The 19186-nt window shown below is 40.8% G+C and overlaps 1 protein-coding gene across 1 annotated transcript in view; it reads right to left on the bottom strand.

The window, feature by feature from the left end:
* The window catches only part of CCT7 (chaperonin containing TCP1 subunit 7), a 94622-nt gene that overhangs the window by 50414 nt on the left and 25022 nt on the right, over positions 1 to 19186 (bottom strand). Inside the window, exons 8-10 of the mRNA XM_053700340.1 lie at positions 12925 to 13113; positions 12311 to 12408; positions 11536 to 11668 (exon numbers count right to left, since the gene is read on the bottom strand). Of these exons, the coding sequence (XP_053556315.1) occupies positions 11536 to 11668; positions 12311 to 12408; positions 12925 to 13113 (420 nt within the window). The remainder of the gene's footprint in view (positions 1 to 11535; positions 11669 to 12310; positions 12409 to 12924; positions 13114 to 19186) is intronic.

Below are 19186 nucleotides of genomic sequence, written 5' to 3'. Positions count from 1 at the left end.
ACCCACACACATGCAGCTGCATGTACTGTTCTCAAAAGTAACTGCGCAGTAATGGCGCGAAAATGAGGCTCTGCCTACTACAGAGAAAGGCCCTTCCTGACTGGGAAGGTGTCTAAACAAGTGCCTGGCGTAAAAAACGTTCCTAAAAGTTATAAAAGTGTGAAATTCAACTTCAAACTGCATATAATACCTAAATAAAGCAATCGATTTAGCCCATAAAAGTGTCTACCAGTTTATAGCCCATAATAAGCCCTTTATTCTGTTTGAGTCTAAGAAAATGGCTTACCGATCCCCATGAGGGAAAAATGACAGCCTTCCAGCATTACACAGTCTTGTTAGAATAATGGCTAGTCATACCTTAAGCAGAAAAGTCTGCAAACTGTTCACCCCAACTGAAGTTCTCTCCGCTCAACAGTCCTGTGTGGGAACAGCAACCGATTTTAGTTACTGCTGCTAAAATCATACTCCTCTTATAAACAGAACTCTTCATCTCTTTCTGTTTTAGAGTAAATAGTACATACCAGCACTATTTTAAAATAAACTCTTGATAGAAGAATAAAAAACTACAATTAAACACCATATACTCTTCACCATCTCCGTGGAGAAGCTACTTGTTAGAGCGACAAATAGAATGACTGGGGTGGGCGGAGCCTGGGAGGGACTATGTGGACAGCTTTTGCTGTGCTCTTTGCCATTTCCATTTCCTGTTGGGGAAGAGAATATTCCCACAAGTTATGGATGACGCCGTGGACCGGACACACCAATGTTGGAGAAAAAGGAAAGTATGCCCCCTACCAGATCCGGCCCCGGATCGGGGACATGCCCTTCATGCTGTCTTGGAATCACTAACAGGCTTCTTGGATTGCTTTCCTTTATTCCAAGACTGGCTGGGTCTCCATGTAGGTTTAGACAGTTCCTGCTTAGAGGAGGAAGAGTAAGAGTTTCCTTTGAAATTTGTTTATTTCTCTTGTCCTGCGGGAGGAAGATGACCCTTACCTCCCGTGATATCTGAAATAATCTCCTTCAGATCGGGACCGAACAAAGTCTTTCCCTTATATGGAATGGCTAGAAGTTTAGACTTAGAAGACACATCCGCAGACCAGGGCTTTAACCATAATGCTCTGCGAGCCAAGACAGAAAAACTCGATATCTTCCCTCCCAATTTAATAACCTGAAGGGAAGCGTCTGAAAAAGCCACTACCTCAGACTGAAGGATTAGGGCAGCAAATAAATTCTGGGAGGCGCAGTGACAATTATGTCCCACAAGTTCCCATTGCTCTAAAGCCACCAAAGCTCTACTGAAGAGACTGATATGGACCACAGCTACACCCTAGGACAAAGCAGCACAATCTTGCACTACTTTAAAATAATAAACTCTTGATCTATACCAACACCTCACTTTACCTCTTCCTATCACTAACGTAGGCAAAGAGAATGACTGGGGTGGGAGGGGAGGAGCTATTTAACAGCTCTGCTTTGGTGCTCTTTGCCTCCTCCTGCTGACCAGGAGGTGAATATTTATAAATGAAAATCATGGAAATTGTCAGGGGTGCCTAAACTTTTGCATACAAAATATATATATATATATATATATATATATATATCTTTTTCCAGGAGCACTAGTGGATACAAACTATACCATTTTATGTATATCATGACGACATATAAGAAACTTGCAACAAGAAGTGTGAAAAACACAATTTATGTAAGAACTTACCTTATAAATTAATTTCTTTCATATTGGCAAGAGTCCATGAGCTAGTGATGTATAGGCTATACATTCCTACCAGGAGGAGCAAAGTTTCCCAAACCTCAAACGCCTATAAAAATACACCTCCCATCACACCCACAACTCAGTTTAACGAATAGTCAAGTAGTGAGGCGATAACAAAAAGGAGTAAAAAAAAAAAGCATACAAAGAGGGACTGGAAATATAACTGTGCTTTTATACAAAAAAAACAAAAAAAAAAAAACATAACCACCATAAAAAGGGTGGGCCTCATGGGACTCTTGCCAATATGAAAGAAATTAATTTATCAGGCAAGTTCTTACATAAATTATGTTTTCTTTCATGTAATTGGCAAGAATCCATGAGCAAGTGGCGTATGGGATAGAAATACCCAAGATGTCCACAGAAGAGTCACTAGAGAGGGAGGGATAAAATAACAGCCATTTCCACTGAGAAAGTAAATCCACACAATAATTAAGTTTTTCTTTAAAAACTTAAATCAAAAGCAGTAGAAACAAACTGAGACAGCTGCCTGAAGAACTTTTCTACCAAAGACTGCTCAAGAAGAAGCAAAATACATAAAAATGGTAAAAACAAGAAAAGTATGCAAAGAAGACCAAATTACTGATTTACAAATTTGATCAACCGAAGCTTCATTCTGAAAAAGAAAGAAATGACAACTGAATTTAGTAGAATGAGCGGTAAATCTCTGAGGCGGAGCCTGCCCTGCTTCCAAATAAGGCTTGAGAAACAAAAGCTTTAACCAGTATGCCAAAGAAATGGCAGAGGCTTCCTAACCTTTTCTAGAACCAAAAAAACAAAAAATAGACTGGATGTGGTAAAAGCTTTATAATTCTATATCAAGGTTACTAGGATTTCAGAAGACTTCTAAAGGATGTAAATAACTCTCAAAGAATTCTTTTGGATTAGGACACAAAGAACGAACAACAATTTCTCCACTAATGTTGTTCAAAATCACAACCTTAGGAAAAATAAGAAGTCCACAAAACAACTTCTAGCTTTCTAGATGGAAAAAAAAAAAAAACAGATAAGGAGAGACACAAGAGAGCTGATAAATCAGAAACTCTTCTAGCAGAAGAGATAGTCAAAAGAAACAACACTTTCCAAGAAAGTAGATAACCTTCAAAGAAAATATAGGCTCAAAAGAAAGAACCTGCAAAATTCTTAAACCAAATAAGACTCCAAAAAGGAGAAATTAATAAATGAACAGGCTTGATACAAACCAAAGAATGAACAAAACAGTGAATTATCAGGAAGTTTAAACAATCTTTCTAGGAAATAAAACAGAAAGAACAGAGATTTGTCCCTTCAAAAAATTTGCAGACAAACTTATCCAAACCATCCTGAAAAAACTAAAATCCTAGGAAATCTAAAAGAATGCCAAGAGAATTTATGAGAAGAACACCATAAAATGTAGGTTTTCCAAACCTGATAATACATGTTCCTTGAAACAGACATTAATTCTAAAGAATCCAAAAATAAGTAGAAATATCCATAGAAATAGTAGTACAGTCCCAAAAGGGAATCAGGATAAACTTCTTTAGAACATAATACAAATAGTATATTGAATAGGAAAATAACAGTTAAATAGGAGGACTAGGCTCCTAAAAGTTATAAATAACAAATTTTCCTTAAGGAATGCTCAAATGAAAAATGAGAATTTTTAACAAAACTGTCTCTGATACAGGATTCTTTGAACTAAAGAAAACCTTCATCAGTAGAATAAACTTAAGTATGCTGTCAGTCAGAACATAAAATTAAATCTTAATTTTGAAAAGACCTCGTAAGTTTACTTAAAGACATAATAGCAGTCACAACCTTTTATGATATAAGCAATAAAATGTGATGTTTGCAGATTAAATAAAGTACATGAACTGAATAAGAAAAATCAGTAGATGTCATTGTACATGTAGAAACATTACTAGCATAAAATATGATAAATGCCACATAATTGAGCTGAAGAAATAACAGCTTAATAATGAAAAGCACACTTAGCTTTGTAGAATTGTGTTTCAGGGCATCATAGTTTCTACAGAGTCAGGATCAGAATGAGATATCTCGCAAAATGTAACAGAAAAAGAACATTAGGCAAAACATTAAAATTTCCACAATGTAACAGTTTCAGTAGATAGAAAAACAAAGATAGTATTTTTAATTTTTTTTAAACAAAAAATAAAAACAAAATGCAGGCATAATAACTTTCAAAATTCATGAAAACTGCGAGCAATAGAAGGAGAGGGGTAAAAACTAAATTTTGGCGCCAAGAATGGCACATTACGCAAAAGTTAGAATTTATTGGTGCAAAACTAACACCAGAAAATGACAACTCGCGTTATAACAAACGTGATTTCGCGCCAAAACAACTAATGTCAAGAAAGGCACAACTTCGCGCCAAAAGAATTTTGCGCCAAGAATGACGAAATAAAAAAAACAGCATTTTGCGTCCTTGCGAGCCTAGATTTGCCTGTGAAAAAATGAAAAACAAGTCAAATAAGAAAAAGAAAATTTATGCTTACCTGATATTTTTTTTTTAAAAAAAAAAAGAGATGAGTCCACGGGTTTCATCCTTACTTGTGGGATTACGCCTCCTGGTCAGCAGGAGGAGGCAAAGAGCACCACAGCAGAGCTGTTATATAGCTCCTCCCTTCCATCCTACTCCAGTCATTCGACCGAAGTTAGGAAGAGAAAGGAAAAGCCAAGGTGCAGAGGTGTCTGAAGTTTACAAAAATTAATAACCTGTCTCAGAACAGGGCGGGCCGTGGACTCATCGTGTCTAAAAAGAAACAAATTTATCAGGTAAGCATAAATTTTCTTTTTAAAGACACGATGGTTTCATCCTTACTTGTGGGATACAATACCAAAGCTAGAGTACACGGATGAAAAGGGAGGGACAAGACAGGGAACCTAAACGGAAGGCACCACTGCTTGAAGAACCTTTCTCCCAAAAACAGCCTCAGCCGAAGCAAAGGTATCAAATTTGTAAAATTTAGAAAAAGTGTTGAGAGGACCAAGTTGCAGCTTTGCAAATCTGTTCAACAGAAGCTTCATTTTTAAATGCCCATGAGGAAGCAACAGCCCTGGTGGAATGAGCCGTAACTCTTTCAGGAGGCTGCTGTCCAGCAGTCTCATATGCAAAACGGATGATACTCTTCAGCCAAAAAGAAAGAGGTAGCCGTAGCTTTCTGACCCTTACGTTTTCCAGAAAAAAAATGACAAACAGAAAAGACGACTGACAAAAATCCTTAGTCGCTTGTAAGTAAAATTTTAAAGCACGGACTACGTCCTAATTGTGCAGAAGACGTTCCTTCCGAGAAGATGGAAGGATTAGGACACAAGGAAGGAACAATAATCTCCTGATTAATGTTCCTGTCTGAAACAACCTTAGGAAGAAAACCAAGCAACAGCCCTGGTGGAATGAGCCGTAAAACCACCTTATCCGAATGAAAAATAAGGTAAGGTGAATTGTATTGTAATGCCAAAGCTCAGACACTCTTCGAGCTGAAGAAATAGCCACAAGAAATAAAACTTTCCAAGATAACAACTTAATATCTATAGAATGCATAGGCTCAAACGGAACCCCTTGAAGAACTTTAATAACTAAATTTAAACTCCATGGAGGAGCAATTGGTTTAAACACAGGCCTGATTCTAATCAAAGCCGGACAAAAGGATTGAACTGCCAGATGCTTGTGTAACAAAATAGATCAGGCAGAGACCTGACCATTTAGGGAACTTGCTGATAAACCCTTCTCCAATCCTTCTTGGAGAAAAGACAAAATCCTGGGAAATCCTCACTCTACTCCATGAGTAGCCTTTGGATTCACACCAATAAAGATATTTACGCCATATCTTATGGTAAATCTTCCTAATTACAGGTTTACGCGCCTGAATTAAAGGTATTTATGACCGAATCAGAAAAAGCCTGCTTGGATAGGATTAAGCGTTCAATCTCCAAGCAGTCAGCTTCAGAGAAACTAGATTCGGGTGAAGGAAGGGTCCCTGAATGAGAAGGTTTTTCCTCAATGGAAGTTTCCAAGGTGGCAGGGATGACATGTCCACCAGATCGGCATACCAAATCCTGCGAGGCCACGCAGGAGCTATGAGAATCACCGAGCAATAACCCGGGGAAGAAGAGCAAACCGGGGGGAATAGATATGCTAGTCTTAAAGACCAAGTCACTGCCAAGGCATCAGTTCCGCCTGGGGGTCCCTGGACCCGTATCTCGGAAGCTTGGCATTCTGACGAGATGCCATGAGATCCAACTCCGGCCAACCCCATTTGAGAATCAGGTTGGAGAATATTTCCGGATGGAGTTCCCACTCTCCCGGATGAAAGGTCTGCCTGCTCAGAAAATCCACCTCCCAGTTCTCCACCCCTGGGATGTGGATCGCTGACAGATGGCAAGAATGGGCCTCCGCCCGCTGGATTATCTTGGCTACTTCGGTCATTGCTAAGGAACTCCTTGTACCTCCCTGATGATTGATGCAAGCCACTTATGTTGTCCGACTGGAATCTGATGAATTGGGCCGAAGCCAACTGAGGCCAGACCCGAAGAGCATTGAAGATCGCCCTCAGCTCTAGGATTTTGATAGGAAAGAGAGACTCTGCTTGAGTCCATACTCCCTGAGCCTTTAGAGCCCCAGATTGCTCCCCATCCTAAAAGGCTGGCGTCCGTTGTCACAATCACCCATGAAGGTCTGCGAAAGCATATCCCCTGGGATAGATGATCCAGAGACAACCACCATTGAAGAGAGTCCTTCGTCTACTATTCCAGGGTTATCCGAGGAGACAAATTTGTATAATCCCCATTCCGCTGCCTGAGCATACTTAACTGCAGAGGTCTGAGGTGAAACCAAGCAAACGGTATGATGTCCATTGCCACCACCATCAATCCGTTTACCTCCATGCACTGAGCCACTGACGGCTGAGGAGTGGACTGAAGGGCTCGACATTTATCGAGAATTTTTGACTTTCTGACCTCTGTCAGAAAAATTCTTATAGATATAGAATCGATTAGAGTTCCCAAGAAGGGCACCCTTGTCTTCAGGATTAAAGAACTCTTTTCCAGATTTACCTTCCACCCGTGAGTTCTCAGGAGGGATAGGACAATGTCAGTATGGGACCTTGTTTGTTGACAAGATGAAACCTGGGATTAGAATATCATCCAGATAAGGCGCCACCGCAATGCCCCACGGTCTTAGAACCGCCAGCAGAGACCCCAGAACCTTTGTGAAAATTATGACTCGAGGTCTAAAATAGGTCTGAAGGTTCCCTCCTTTTTGGGAATTACAGATTTGAATAAAAACCCTGCCCCTGTATCGGAACGGGACAAATTACTCCCATGGAAGAGAGGTCTCTTAAACAATGTAAGAACGCCTCTCTTTTTATCTGGTCTACAGATAATCTTGAAAGAAGAAATCTTCCTCAGGGGGGAAATTTCTGAACTCCAGTTTGTACCCCTGAGACACCCAAGCCTGAATGAAGAAGGAAAGTCTGCCCACTACCAGATCCGGTCCCAGATCTGGGGCAAACCCTTCATGCTGACTTGGAAGCAGCAGGTTTCTTGGATTGTTTACCCTTGTTCCAAGATTGGTTGGGTCTCCAAGTAGACAGATTGAGAAAAGTTTCCTTCCTGTTTAGAGGAAGAAGAGGAGTTTCCCTTGAAATTTCGAAAGGAACGAAAATTATTTTGTCGTCCTTTCTGCTTGGTTCTTTTATCCTGAGGAAGGAGATGACCCTTACCTCCCATGATGTCAGAGATAATTTCCTTCAAGCCAGGTCCAAACAAAGTCTTTCCCTTGTAAGGAATTGCCAGGAGTTTAGACTTGGAAGAAACATCCGCAAACCAAGGCTTTAACCATAAGGCTCTGCAGGCTAGGATAGAAAAACCTGAACTCTTAGCAGCCAATTTAGTAATTTGCAGAGAAGCATCTATAATAAAAGAATAGGCTAACTACAGAGCTTTAATCCGATCTTGGATTTCTTCTAAAGAAGTCTCAGTCTTAAGAGACTCCGCAAGAGCATCGAACCAATAAGCTACTGCACTAGTTAACCATAGCAATGCACGCAGCCGGTTGCAATAGCAAACCCTGGTGAACATAGATCCTTTTAAGTAGACCTTCCAACTTTTTGTTCATAGGGTCATTGAAGGCACAACTATCCTGAATAGGAATAGTAGTTCGTTTGAGCAAGGTGGAAATAGCCCCCTCCACCTTAGGAACCGTCTGCCAAGTTTCCCTGACAGCGTCAGCTATAGGGAACATATTCTTGAAAATAGGAGAGAAAGGAATACCTGGTCTCTCCCGTTCCTTAGAAATAATCTCTGATGTTCGCTTGGGAACTGGAAAAACCATCTGAGAAGGAACTTCGAAGTATTTGTCCAACTTACTCGATTTCTCAGGAACAACTACTACCGTGGAGTCACAGTCGTCCAAAGTCACTAAAACCTCACTGAGTAACAGGCGGAGGTGTTCTAGTTTAAACCTTAACAACTTCTGAATCAGTCAAAGGTAAGGATCTCCCCGAGTCTGAAATTTCACCTTCCGACAGAACCTCCATCTCAGATCCCTGAGAGGGTACATCCGAGATTGCCACTATAGCATCAGAAACTTCATTGACCACATAGTTGTCCTTCCTTTTACGTTTGCCTTGAAGTATAGGAAAGGCAGATAACGCATCAGAAAGAGTAGAAGACATAACCGCAGCTATGTATTTTAATGTAACTACAGTAGAAGCTAGAGAAGAAGTACAGGGCACTGCTTGAGCGGGCGTTAAAGGTTGGGACGCTTGGGGAGAAAGCTGTGGCATACCCTGCCTCTCAGACTCCTGAGAAGCATCCGCCTTTTGAGTATGAAATTTTAAAAACAGAACTTATTTTACTGCATTTGAAAAAGAATGCTGGAAAAATAAGCCCAATCTTTTGAAAAAGGATACTTATAAATCCTACCTGTGTAAAAAGGATACTGTGCCTTTAAATACTAACTGCACTATTTTCCTGAGTTAAGCAAGCAAAAAAACGAGTTGCCCTTATGACACCAACACGTTTTTTATCCCCACAATCAAACACCTCTATGCCTCAGCAGCTCTGCTGAGACGCCTCCCTGCCGACCGGTCTCCCAGCAAGGTCTCTCCAGCAGTGCTTCAGTGATGACCAGCTCAAGATTCAGAGCCCTAACAACCGCTTGCTCTGTTTGAAAACCATGCGGTTCCAGGGCAATGCATAGAGTCACCGGTCTCCCAGTAATATTTTGCAATCCTCGTGGGTAGCTTAAAAGCAGAAATATAGCTCGAACCGTAACACTTCCGGAGAAAACACTATAACAAACTGCGCAGCGTCCTCTAAGGGAGTCTGAAGCACGCAAAAAGATAGTCCCGTCCATCGTGGGCGTGTGTACACAGCCCATACCGGTTTATTTTTAACAAATTAACCAATAAAGACCAGCTTTACTCCCAGCCCACAGTGCCTGTACATAAGCTGTCACCAAATAAAAGGCCCCTCCATACATAGAGAGCCTTATGTCCAAAGTTCAAGGCTCCATTTGCCCTATGACAATTAAAGGTATAAAATGTATAAGTGCAGTGTTCACCTTCCCTCAGAGTCCTTTTTTTACTGTGCCCCAGAAAAATAAGAAAGTCTGCACTTACCTTAATGCTGTCCGACAGCCCCAAAAGGTGTAAGAGGTCTTCTCCCTCCTATAGCCCTGTGGACAATGATAAAGCCCGAGTTAGAAATTGCTTAGGCCATCAGGATAAGGGCAGCATAAATGTATGGGAGGCTCAGTGAGAATTATGTCCCAACAGTTCCCATTGCTCTAAAGCCACCAAGAGCTCTACTGAAGAGACTGATATGGAATATGGCTACACCCCAGAACAAAGCAGTACAATCTTGCACTACTTTTAAAATAATAAACTCTTGATTGAAAAATCTATACTAACACCTCACTTTACCTCTTCCTATCACCAACGTAGGCAAAGAGAATGACTGGAGTGGGAGGGAAGGGAGGAGCTATATAACAGCTCTGCTGTGGTGCTCCTTGCCTCCTCCTGCTGACCAGGAGGCGTAATCCCACAAGTAAGGATGAAACCTGTGGACTCATCATGTCTTTAAAAAGAAAAGACTAAACCCAAGGAAAGAAGGATATATATATCACCAACTACAACAACTACAACAACAACTACAACAACTACAACAAATACAACAACAACTACAAATAAATAAACTTCCCAAACATGATTCCTATACTGAAACTGTTTAGACTGCAAAGGGAAATATACATAGACCCGACCCATGGCAAATAAGTAAAATACATATATTTAAAACTTTATATTAATACATAAAGCGCCAAACCATAGCCGAGAGTCTTAAATAATGATACATACTTACCAAAAGACACCCATCCACATAACAGATAGCCAAACCAGTACTGAAAATTATCAGCAGAGGTAATGGTATAAGTGTATATTGTCGATCTGAAAAGGGAGGTAGGAGATGAATCCCTGCGACCGATAACAGAACCCTTGAAAAGATTTCCCGTGAGAGAAACCATAAAATCAAACCCCTCTAACAAACACTGTACTCGGAGGAATTGGGCTTCAGAATGCTTAGAAGCGTTTATCATAGAAGAAATCATAGAAATGAAGCACAAAAACGTAGTACACCACCTACGGCAAAGTTTCTAAAACTGAGTTGTGGGTGTGGTTGGAGGTGTATTTATAGGTATTTGAGGTTTGGGAAACTTTGCCCCCTCCTGGTAGGAATGTATATCCCATACGTCACTAGCTCATGGACTCTTGCCATTTACAAAAGAAATGCATTTTTGTAATTAAAAAAAATGTAATAAAGTTTTAAACAATATTATGTGTCTTATTTTCCCTAAAAGAAAGGGTTATCCTCATATAAATAAGGGCTTTGGTATATTTATAGGGGCCACCATGAGCCTCTGCAAATAAATGCATGAGAGCTCGATGTTGAGTCAGCCGAGCGGCTCAGAAGTCTCGGCCTGCCCCAATAACACTATTGTGTGCTTCACCCCATGTGAGTGGTTTTCTTATGCTTACAAGTTGCTTGTGTTATCTGATGATACTGCACTTAGAGGCGCCTCTGTTTCCTTTCCTAGGATTCCCATCGCTTTTTGGCCTACTTGCCAGAGAGCTGCCATCTTGATCACTTTAAACTTAGAGACTTATTTTGATTTTGGAATCAACACTCGTTGGGACTTATTTCAATAATTGTGGTGTTGTGTTTTCACTAATTGTATTTGTACTATCTGTATACCCGTTTTTTGTGGTTAAAGGTAATACATATACCTCTAATAGGGTCTTTTCCAAGGCTCCCCCTATGAGTACTTGAGTGACATATTTGTGACTCTTGTACTCTATTTTAAATTTTTTAAACAAGGGGTCTATGACGGCCTGTAGAAGGGTGTATATGAGCTCCATGCACAATTTCTGCTGTAACCTCTTTGTGGGGGTTAAACACACAGGGCAGGGGCAATAGTCTTAAAATTACATTCTAGAACAGATTAGAGCATGTCATTTTTCAACTATTATAACCTTTAAGTATCCCTTCCTTTAAATAACATAAAATATTTCAGTTTTACACTTCCCCACACAGGGCTACTTCATATAGCAACATGGCTGGCAAAATCTTCTGTGGAGAACACAGACCCTAATTAGTGCGTTAAAGACAAAACTTAAACTGATTTTCAGACAAGGATCAAGTCCACACTACGTTGTGCTGGAACAGAAGAGCAACAGGTGCTCAGTAGAACTAGAACACTACTATACCTTGATTGCACGGCGCACAATCATGATAGCATCATGTAAGGACCTCTCTGTCTCCTCCATGAACTGCTCAGCACCTCCCCTCAGTATGATCGTACAGGTTTTAGCCTTTGGACAACCAGTGAAGAAGTTATACCTACAGGAATCACAAAATGAAGCTTAGAAGCTGGCTAAGTATTTTTTTATTATCAGGATCAAGCACCATTTAAGTTCTAAAGGCATTATAGTTTCCAACTACTTATTCTTATGCAAGATAAAAACCTAGAGGAACCTTGTAAATAGTACCTGACCTGGGTCACCTATGCATGCAAGTAGCGTTACAACCTAACACAAAGCACATTTACAAACGCTGAGCACACCCTGGGATTTTAACACAAAAACATGCCCTAATCTAATGTATGTCATTTCCGCATTAATAGTGTTCTCCCCAGGACCTTTTTAACAGGTGCACCACCAGGCTGATTTTACTGAGAACCAGGAGAAATGTTTAGCCAATATTAAGCTAAAATTAGCTATTAAAATGTTCAATGTTTATTGCACAAATTATTAAATACATTTATGTTAAATTATGCAATCAACATGTGCTTTGGATAGCAGAAAATATTACACTACCCCCGGGTAACATTTTCTATAGAAAACACAGATTACTGACCCTAAATATCTGTGTTTAATCCCCATAGTATTATTTAATGTTTTGAATGACAGAGCCTTGTAACCACGAGTATGTCAGCAACATCAGACAGTAACAATATGGCAGCAGCACCCAAGTCAGCCTCACCTTTCACCTCCCACCTGGGCCTCCTCAAACAGGGCACACTGACCCAGCACGTCATCAGTCATTGCGTTAACGCTGGTCTGAATAGAACCTCCACAAGCCTGAAAGTACAAAGAGAATTAAACTGTGTTGCTACACAGCAGCTTCATATATTCCAAGAAAAAAAAAGAAAAAGTGAAGGAAACCATAAACAGGATTACAATGTTTAGATTAAATATTACATTTATTTCTAGGGCAAACTAGTAATTCTGGTTATTTTTTAATCATAAAACATCAGAGATTTAAAGTGAACAGATTATTGTTAAGGGCTGATGAACATGCTACGTAGAACTCATAATGGGACTCCAAAGTCTCTTCCTCTGCAGTAGTATGCGGACACTTACCACCATAAAACATAATGCTTATTTTAGCTAACAAAATGTTTGCACTCCCTCCCCGCTACCCACATAGCAATGTATTCTGTAGGACTAATACACAGGATGAAAGTACTGTTCCTCTGAGGACTTAGGGGCTCCATATGTGGCTGAATTTGATCTCCTTTAGAGAGATAGTGTAGCTGGAGATACACAACTTGCGTTATACATGTAATACAATGTGAGCAGTGTGAAGGTTCCTACCATCATTGTTCTCTTGAGATCCTCTTCAGGGACCCGCCCTGCGCAGAATAGGTCTCTGTCAGCGAAGTATTGGGTGGCAACATCACCGATAGGCAACTTAGAAAGAACAACTTTTGCTCCAGACTTGCAAATCCTCTCCAGTTTATCGTATAAGATGTTCCACTCGGCATCTACAATGGCCTGGTAGTCCTGCAGGAAGGAGACAGGATTGCAAACACTGCCATGTTATGTGCGATTTGTACAACACCACCACTGACGTCACATTCTCAATATTACCAGGTGCATTTAGGTCTAAAACTCTTGTAGGGAACTGAATATGAGAAAAGTTTAGAAACATTTGCAGTAAATATTACAGCAACAAGGCTCCAAGGACTGTTCTCTCATAGTAAACAAAAGGCTAGAATTACAGTATTCATTAAAAGGGACATAAAACTCACATTCTTACTTTTAGGATTCAGATAGAACATTCAGTTTTAAACAACTTTCCAATGAACTTATCAAATGTTCATTTTTTTTATCATTTGTTGAAAAGCAGGGCTGTAAGGTCAGCAGTGTGCATGTGACTGCAGTACTATATGACAGTAGAATGTTATTATACATTAGCAAGAGCACTAGTTCCTGTAATGTGGTGCTCCAGGCATGTGCACACTACCCATCTAGATACAACATGAGAATAAAGCAAATTTGATAATAGAAATAAACTGGAAACTATTTTAAAACTATTTTTTAACTGAATCATGAAAGAAAAATGTTGGGTTTCATGTCCCTTTAACGCCATTAAGAACCAGCAACGTACTCTATAGGGATTGTGTTATTAGTGCAATCAAGCTGCCAGCTTGTCTTGAAAAGCCACAAGAAAGCAGTTTTTTAAATAAAAAATTTGGTTGAGTAGGGGACTTTTTATGCTCTATCAAAAAAAAAAAAAAAAAAAAAAAAAATTGGCTCAGCACCGGGGTGTGAAAATCACTTAGGAGCGAACAAATTAAAGGGTGTGTTGTGCTGCTCTATAGTCAATAAGACAATATAAAGTGAAGTTTCAAACACAATTAGGTAATGTTAAAAAAAAAAAAAAAAAATTGGATGCATCTGCATTTTTTTAAGTTAAATAATAAATTAGAGGGAAAAATGTCAATGAAAAATAAAAATTAGTGAATAAAATGTGATGATTCTAACAATTACATAAAAGTATTGCTGCCATTATAGCACTCACCTATGGAACATAAAAAGGAAACACATCTGCACCTTATTAGTTATGGTGATTACATTTATTTTTTAAGACACGATGAGTGCACGGATCATCTTAATTACTAATGGATATTCACCTCCTGGTCAGCAGGAGGAGGCAAAGAGCAGCACAGCAGAGCTGTTAAAGAGCTCCTCCCTCCCACCCCAGTCATTCTCTTTGCCTACGTTAGTGATAGGAAGAGGTAAAGTGAGGTGTTAGTAAACTCTTAATAGAAGAATTTAATCTATCTTTAAAGTAGTGCCAGAGTGTGCTGCTTTGTCCGAGGGTGTAGCCTTATTCCATATCAGTCTCTACAGTAGAGCTTTGGTGGCTTTAGAGCAATGGAAACTTGTGGGACATACTTCTCACTGCCCCTCCCATAATTTACTTGCTGCCCTGATCCTTCAGCCTGAGATATTCAGTGACTCAGCATTTTATTTTCCTCAGGTCGATGTGAGGGATAGGACCTCTCAAACCTGAGAGCTGCCTTGCTGCAAGGCAGAAGTCAAGGTAAGAGCTACCTTAAGTTTCTGGGGATAAGGGCTCTTTAAGACAAGTAATTTTTCCTGTGGGAAAGATAATCGGGCAGTGTATGTATCAGGGTACTGGGGCTGGAGGAAGCTGTTATTTTACAATAATAGGAGTGTACATATGGCTCCGGTGGTTTCACTTCACATTATGAATGGTCGGCTAGGTCACGCCCACGATGGGCGGTCTTTTCGTTTTTTTATGCGTGCCATTCCGTAGCGCTTCAGCTCAGAGACAGTGCGCATAGAGGACCGGTCTGTTCTAGAGTCGCATGAGAGAAAATCATGCGTTGCTAGTGCAGACACAGCGTTTTGCCTGTATCATTGTGTCCTCAGACGTTTTCACGTAGAGTTGTTCTGGAGAATCAAAAAGACAGTTAGGTAGGAGCACTTCAGCAGAGTGCTGAGGTGCAGAGGTTGTTTTTCTTTTTTGTCTAGACAAATTGATCGTTTTGGCAGTACAAAGGGAAAACGTTTAAAGGAAAACTGTACCCAGATTTTTTCTTTCATGATTCAGATAGAAAGATGATTAAAATTGCATGCTCTAATTCACTCCTATTGTCAAATTTTCTTGGTATCTATATTTGAAAAGCAAGAATTTAAGTTTAGATGCCGGCCCATTTTTGGTGAACAACCTGGGTTGTCCTTGCTGATTGGACAGCACCAATAAACAAGTGCTGTCCATGGTCTGAACCACAAATTGGCTTGCTCCTTAGCTTAGATGTCTTTTTCAAATAAAGAAAGCAAGAGAATGAAGAAAAATTGATAATAGGAGTAAATTACAAAGTTGCTTAAAATTGCTTGCTCTATATGAATCACAAAAGAAAAAATTTGGGTTCAGTGTCCCTTTAACTCACAGTTTGCAGCAAAAGATAAAAAGCCCGGTTTAAATTTAAAGAGACAGTACCATTTTTTATAAAATTATTTTTTCCATATAAATTTGATCATTTTTATTTGTTATTTGGAAAATTGTGTGAAAGCATGGAACAAGGAGACTTGCAAGATGTCACCTGTGCTTTATGCTTTGATGCTAATGTGGAACCACCAATCCCTTTTTGTCCTTCATGTATTCAAAATAAGTTATAGGGATAAGATTTTTTTCAGAGCCAGTCTCCTCTAAGGCAGATGTCCAAGAGTCTAATGTTGAAGGTCAATTTATGCCGCAGCTTTCTCCACAAACGTCCCAAATTTTACCGCCCTCACAAGCAGTGCCCTGCGTTTCTGCTATAGTCCCTTCGGGGATTTCGTTACAAGACATAGCTTCTCTTATGTCTTCAACTATTTCTGATGCCCTGTCGGCTTTTCCAATGTTGCAGAACAAACGTAAGAGAAAAGCGAGACATTCAGTAAGCGAGATTTCGGACACAATTGTCACAATTTCAGAAGTATCCTTCCAACAACCTGAAGAGGAGGGTACTGCAGTAGCTTCTGAAGGAGAAATTTCAGATTTAGATTTAAAAAACTTGATCACTTTCGTCTGTTACTCAGGGAGGTTTTGATTACCTTGGACGGTTGTCCCTCAGAAGTCTGGTAAGCTGGACAGATATTTTGAGGTTCCTTCATATACAGATGTATTTCCAGTCCCTAAAAGAGCTACTGAAATCATTGCTAAGGAATGGGAGAGACCGAGCATCCCTTTTTCTCCCTCTCCTATTTTTAAGAAAATGTTTCCAATAGCCGATTCTGTTAAGGAGGCTTGGCAAACAGTTCCTAAGGTAGAAGGAGCAGTCTCTACCTTAGCTAAAATAACTACTTTTCCCATAGAGGATAGTTGTGCTTTTAAAGACCCAATGGATAAGAAATTGGAGGGGTTACTCAAGAAGATTTATGTGCACCAGGGTCTGCAGTGGCAAGCGGCTGTGGGCATTTCCACCGTCACTAGCGCGGCAGTATATTTGTTTGATGCACTGTCTGAGGCCCTCAGGACTGAGACTTCTTTGGATGAGATCCAAGATAGGATAAAGGCTCTTAAGCTATCTAATGCCTTTATTTCGGACGCTTCCCTTCAAGTTATCAAATTGGAAGCGAAGATATCGAGTTTCTCTATTTTGGCCTGCAGAGCCTTATGGTTAAAACCTTGGTCTGAGGATGTGTCAAAGTCTAAACTTCTGGCTATTCCTTACAAAGGGAAGACTTTGTTCGGACCCGATCTGAAGGAGATGATTTCTGATATCACAGGAAGTGACATCTTCTCCCGCAAGACAAGAGAAATAAACAAAAAGGACAAAGCAATTTTCGTTCCTTTCGAAATTTCAAAGGATACTCTTCCTACTCTAAGCAGGAACAGTCTAAACCTACATGGAGAGCCATCCAGTCTTGAAACAAAAAGGAAAGCAGTCCAAGAAGCCGGTTAGTGATTCCAAGACAGCATGAAAGGCATGCCTCCAATCCGGGGCCGGATCTGGTAGGGGGCAGACCTTCCTTAGTTCAAGCCTGGGTTCGGCATGTCCAAAATCCCTGGGCAATAGAAAGTGTCTCAGGGATACAAACTGGAGTTCAAGGTTTTTCCTCCCAGAGGAAGATTTCCAATTTCAAGATAATCTGCAGACCAGATAAAGAGAGGCGTTCTTACACTGTGTAGGAGACCTCTCCGCTCTGGGAGTGATTGTTCCCGTTTCAATTCAGGAACAGGGACTGGGGTTTTATTCCAATCTATTCGTGGTTCCCAAAAAAGAGGGAACCTTCAGACCAATTCTAGACCTCAAGAGTCTAAACAAGTTTCTCAGGGTAGCATCCTTCAAGATGGAAACTATTCATTCCATTCTTCCATTGATCCAAGAGAGTCAATTTATGACAACAGTGGATTTAAAGGACGCGTATCTACATGTTCCCAAGTTCTTAAGGTTTGCCTTTTTTGGACAAACACTACCAGTTTGTGGCTCTTCCTTTCGGTCTTGCCACAGCCCCCAGAATCTTCACAAAGGTTCTGGGATCTCTGTTGGCGATTCTTCGAGCAAAAGGCATTGCAGTGGCGCCTTATCTGGACGACATTCTAGTTCAGTCGACATCTTTTCACCTAGCAAGATCCCACACGGACTTGGTGTTGTCCTTTTTAAGATCCCACGGCTGGAAGGTGAATTTAGAAAAAAAAAAAAAAAAAAAAAGAGTTCCCTAGTTCCAAACACAAGGGTGACTTTCCTAGGAACCATAATAGACTCTCTGTCTATGAAGATTTTTCTGACCAAAGTCAGGAAATTAAAGATTATCGATACTTCTCTAGCCCTTCAGCCCACTCCTCGTCCATCAGTGGCTCAGTGCATGGAGTTAATCAGGCGGATGGTGGCAACAATGGATATCATCCCGTTTGCTCGCTTCCATCTCAGAGCTCTGCAGTTGAACATGCTGAGACTATGGAACGGAGATTATTCAGACTTGTCTCCTCGGCTTCTTCTGGAGCAGGAGACAAGGGACTCTCTACAATGGTGGTTGTCTCTGGATCATCTCTCTCAGGGATCATGCTTTTGCAGACCATCTTGGGTGATTGTGACAACAGATGCCAGCCTTCTAGGGTGGGGAGCAGTCTGGGGCTCTCTAAAGGCTCAGGGAATATGGACTCAGGCAGAGTCTGTTTTACCCATAAACATTCTGGAACTAAGAGCGATCTACAATGCTCTTCTGGCCTGGCCCCAGTTAGCCTCGGTTCAGTTTATCAGGTTCCAGTCGGACAACATAACGTCAGTGGCCTACATCAATCATCAGAGAGGAACAAGGAGTTCCTTGGCGATGACAGAGGTTTCCAAAATAATTCAGCGGGCGGAGGCCCATTCTTGCTGCCTGTCGGGGGATCCACATCCCAGGGGTGGACAACTGGGAGGCGGATTTTCTGAGCAGGCAGACCTTTCATCCGGGGGAGTGGGAACTCCATCCGGAGGTGTTCTCCAGCCTGATTCTCAAGTGGGGTCAGCCGGAGTTAGATCTCATGGCATTGCGACAGAATGCCAAGCTCCCGAGATACGGGTCGAGATCCAGGGACCCCCAGGTGGAACTGATAGATGCTCTGGTGGCCCCTTGGACTTTCAATCTAGCATACCCGTTTCCTCCGTTCACTCTTCTTCCTCGAGTAATTGCTCGAGTCAAACAGGAAAGGGCCTTGGTGATCCTCATAGCACCGGCCTGGCCTCGCAGGATTTGGTAAGCAGATCTGGTGGAGATGACATCTCTACCACCTTGGAGACTTCCATTGAAGAAAGACCTTCTGATTCAGGGGCCCTTCCTTCACCCAAATCTAGTTTCTCTGAAGTTGACTGCTTGGAGATTGAACGCTTACATTTTATCTAAGTGGGGGTTTTCTGATTCGGTCATAGAGACCATGATTCAGGCTCGTAAACCTGTAACTAGAAGGATTTACCATAAGATTTGGCGTAAATCCAAGGGCTACTCATGGAGTAGAGTTAGGATTCCTAGGATTTTGTATTTTCTCCAAGAAGGTTTATCGACGAGTTCCCTAAAGGGTCAAATCTCTGCCTTATCTATTTTGTTACAAACGTCTGGCGGATGTCCAAGATGTACA

The sequence above is a fragment of the Bombina bombina genome, chromosome 2, assembly GCF_027579735.1.
Source record: "Bombina bombina isolate aBomBom1 chromosome 2, aBomBom1.pri, whole genome shotgun sequence".
Lineage (NCBI taxonomy): Eukaryota > Metazoa > Chordata > Amphibia > Anura > Bombinatoridae > Bombina > Bombina bombina.
The sequence above is the reverse complement of the archived record's forward strand: the minus strand, read 5'-3'. Positions and strand labels throughout refer to the sequence as shown.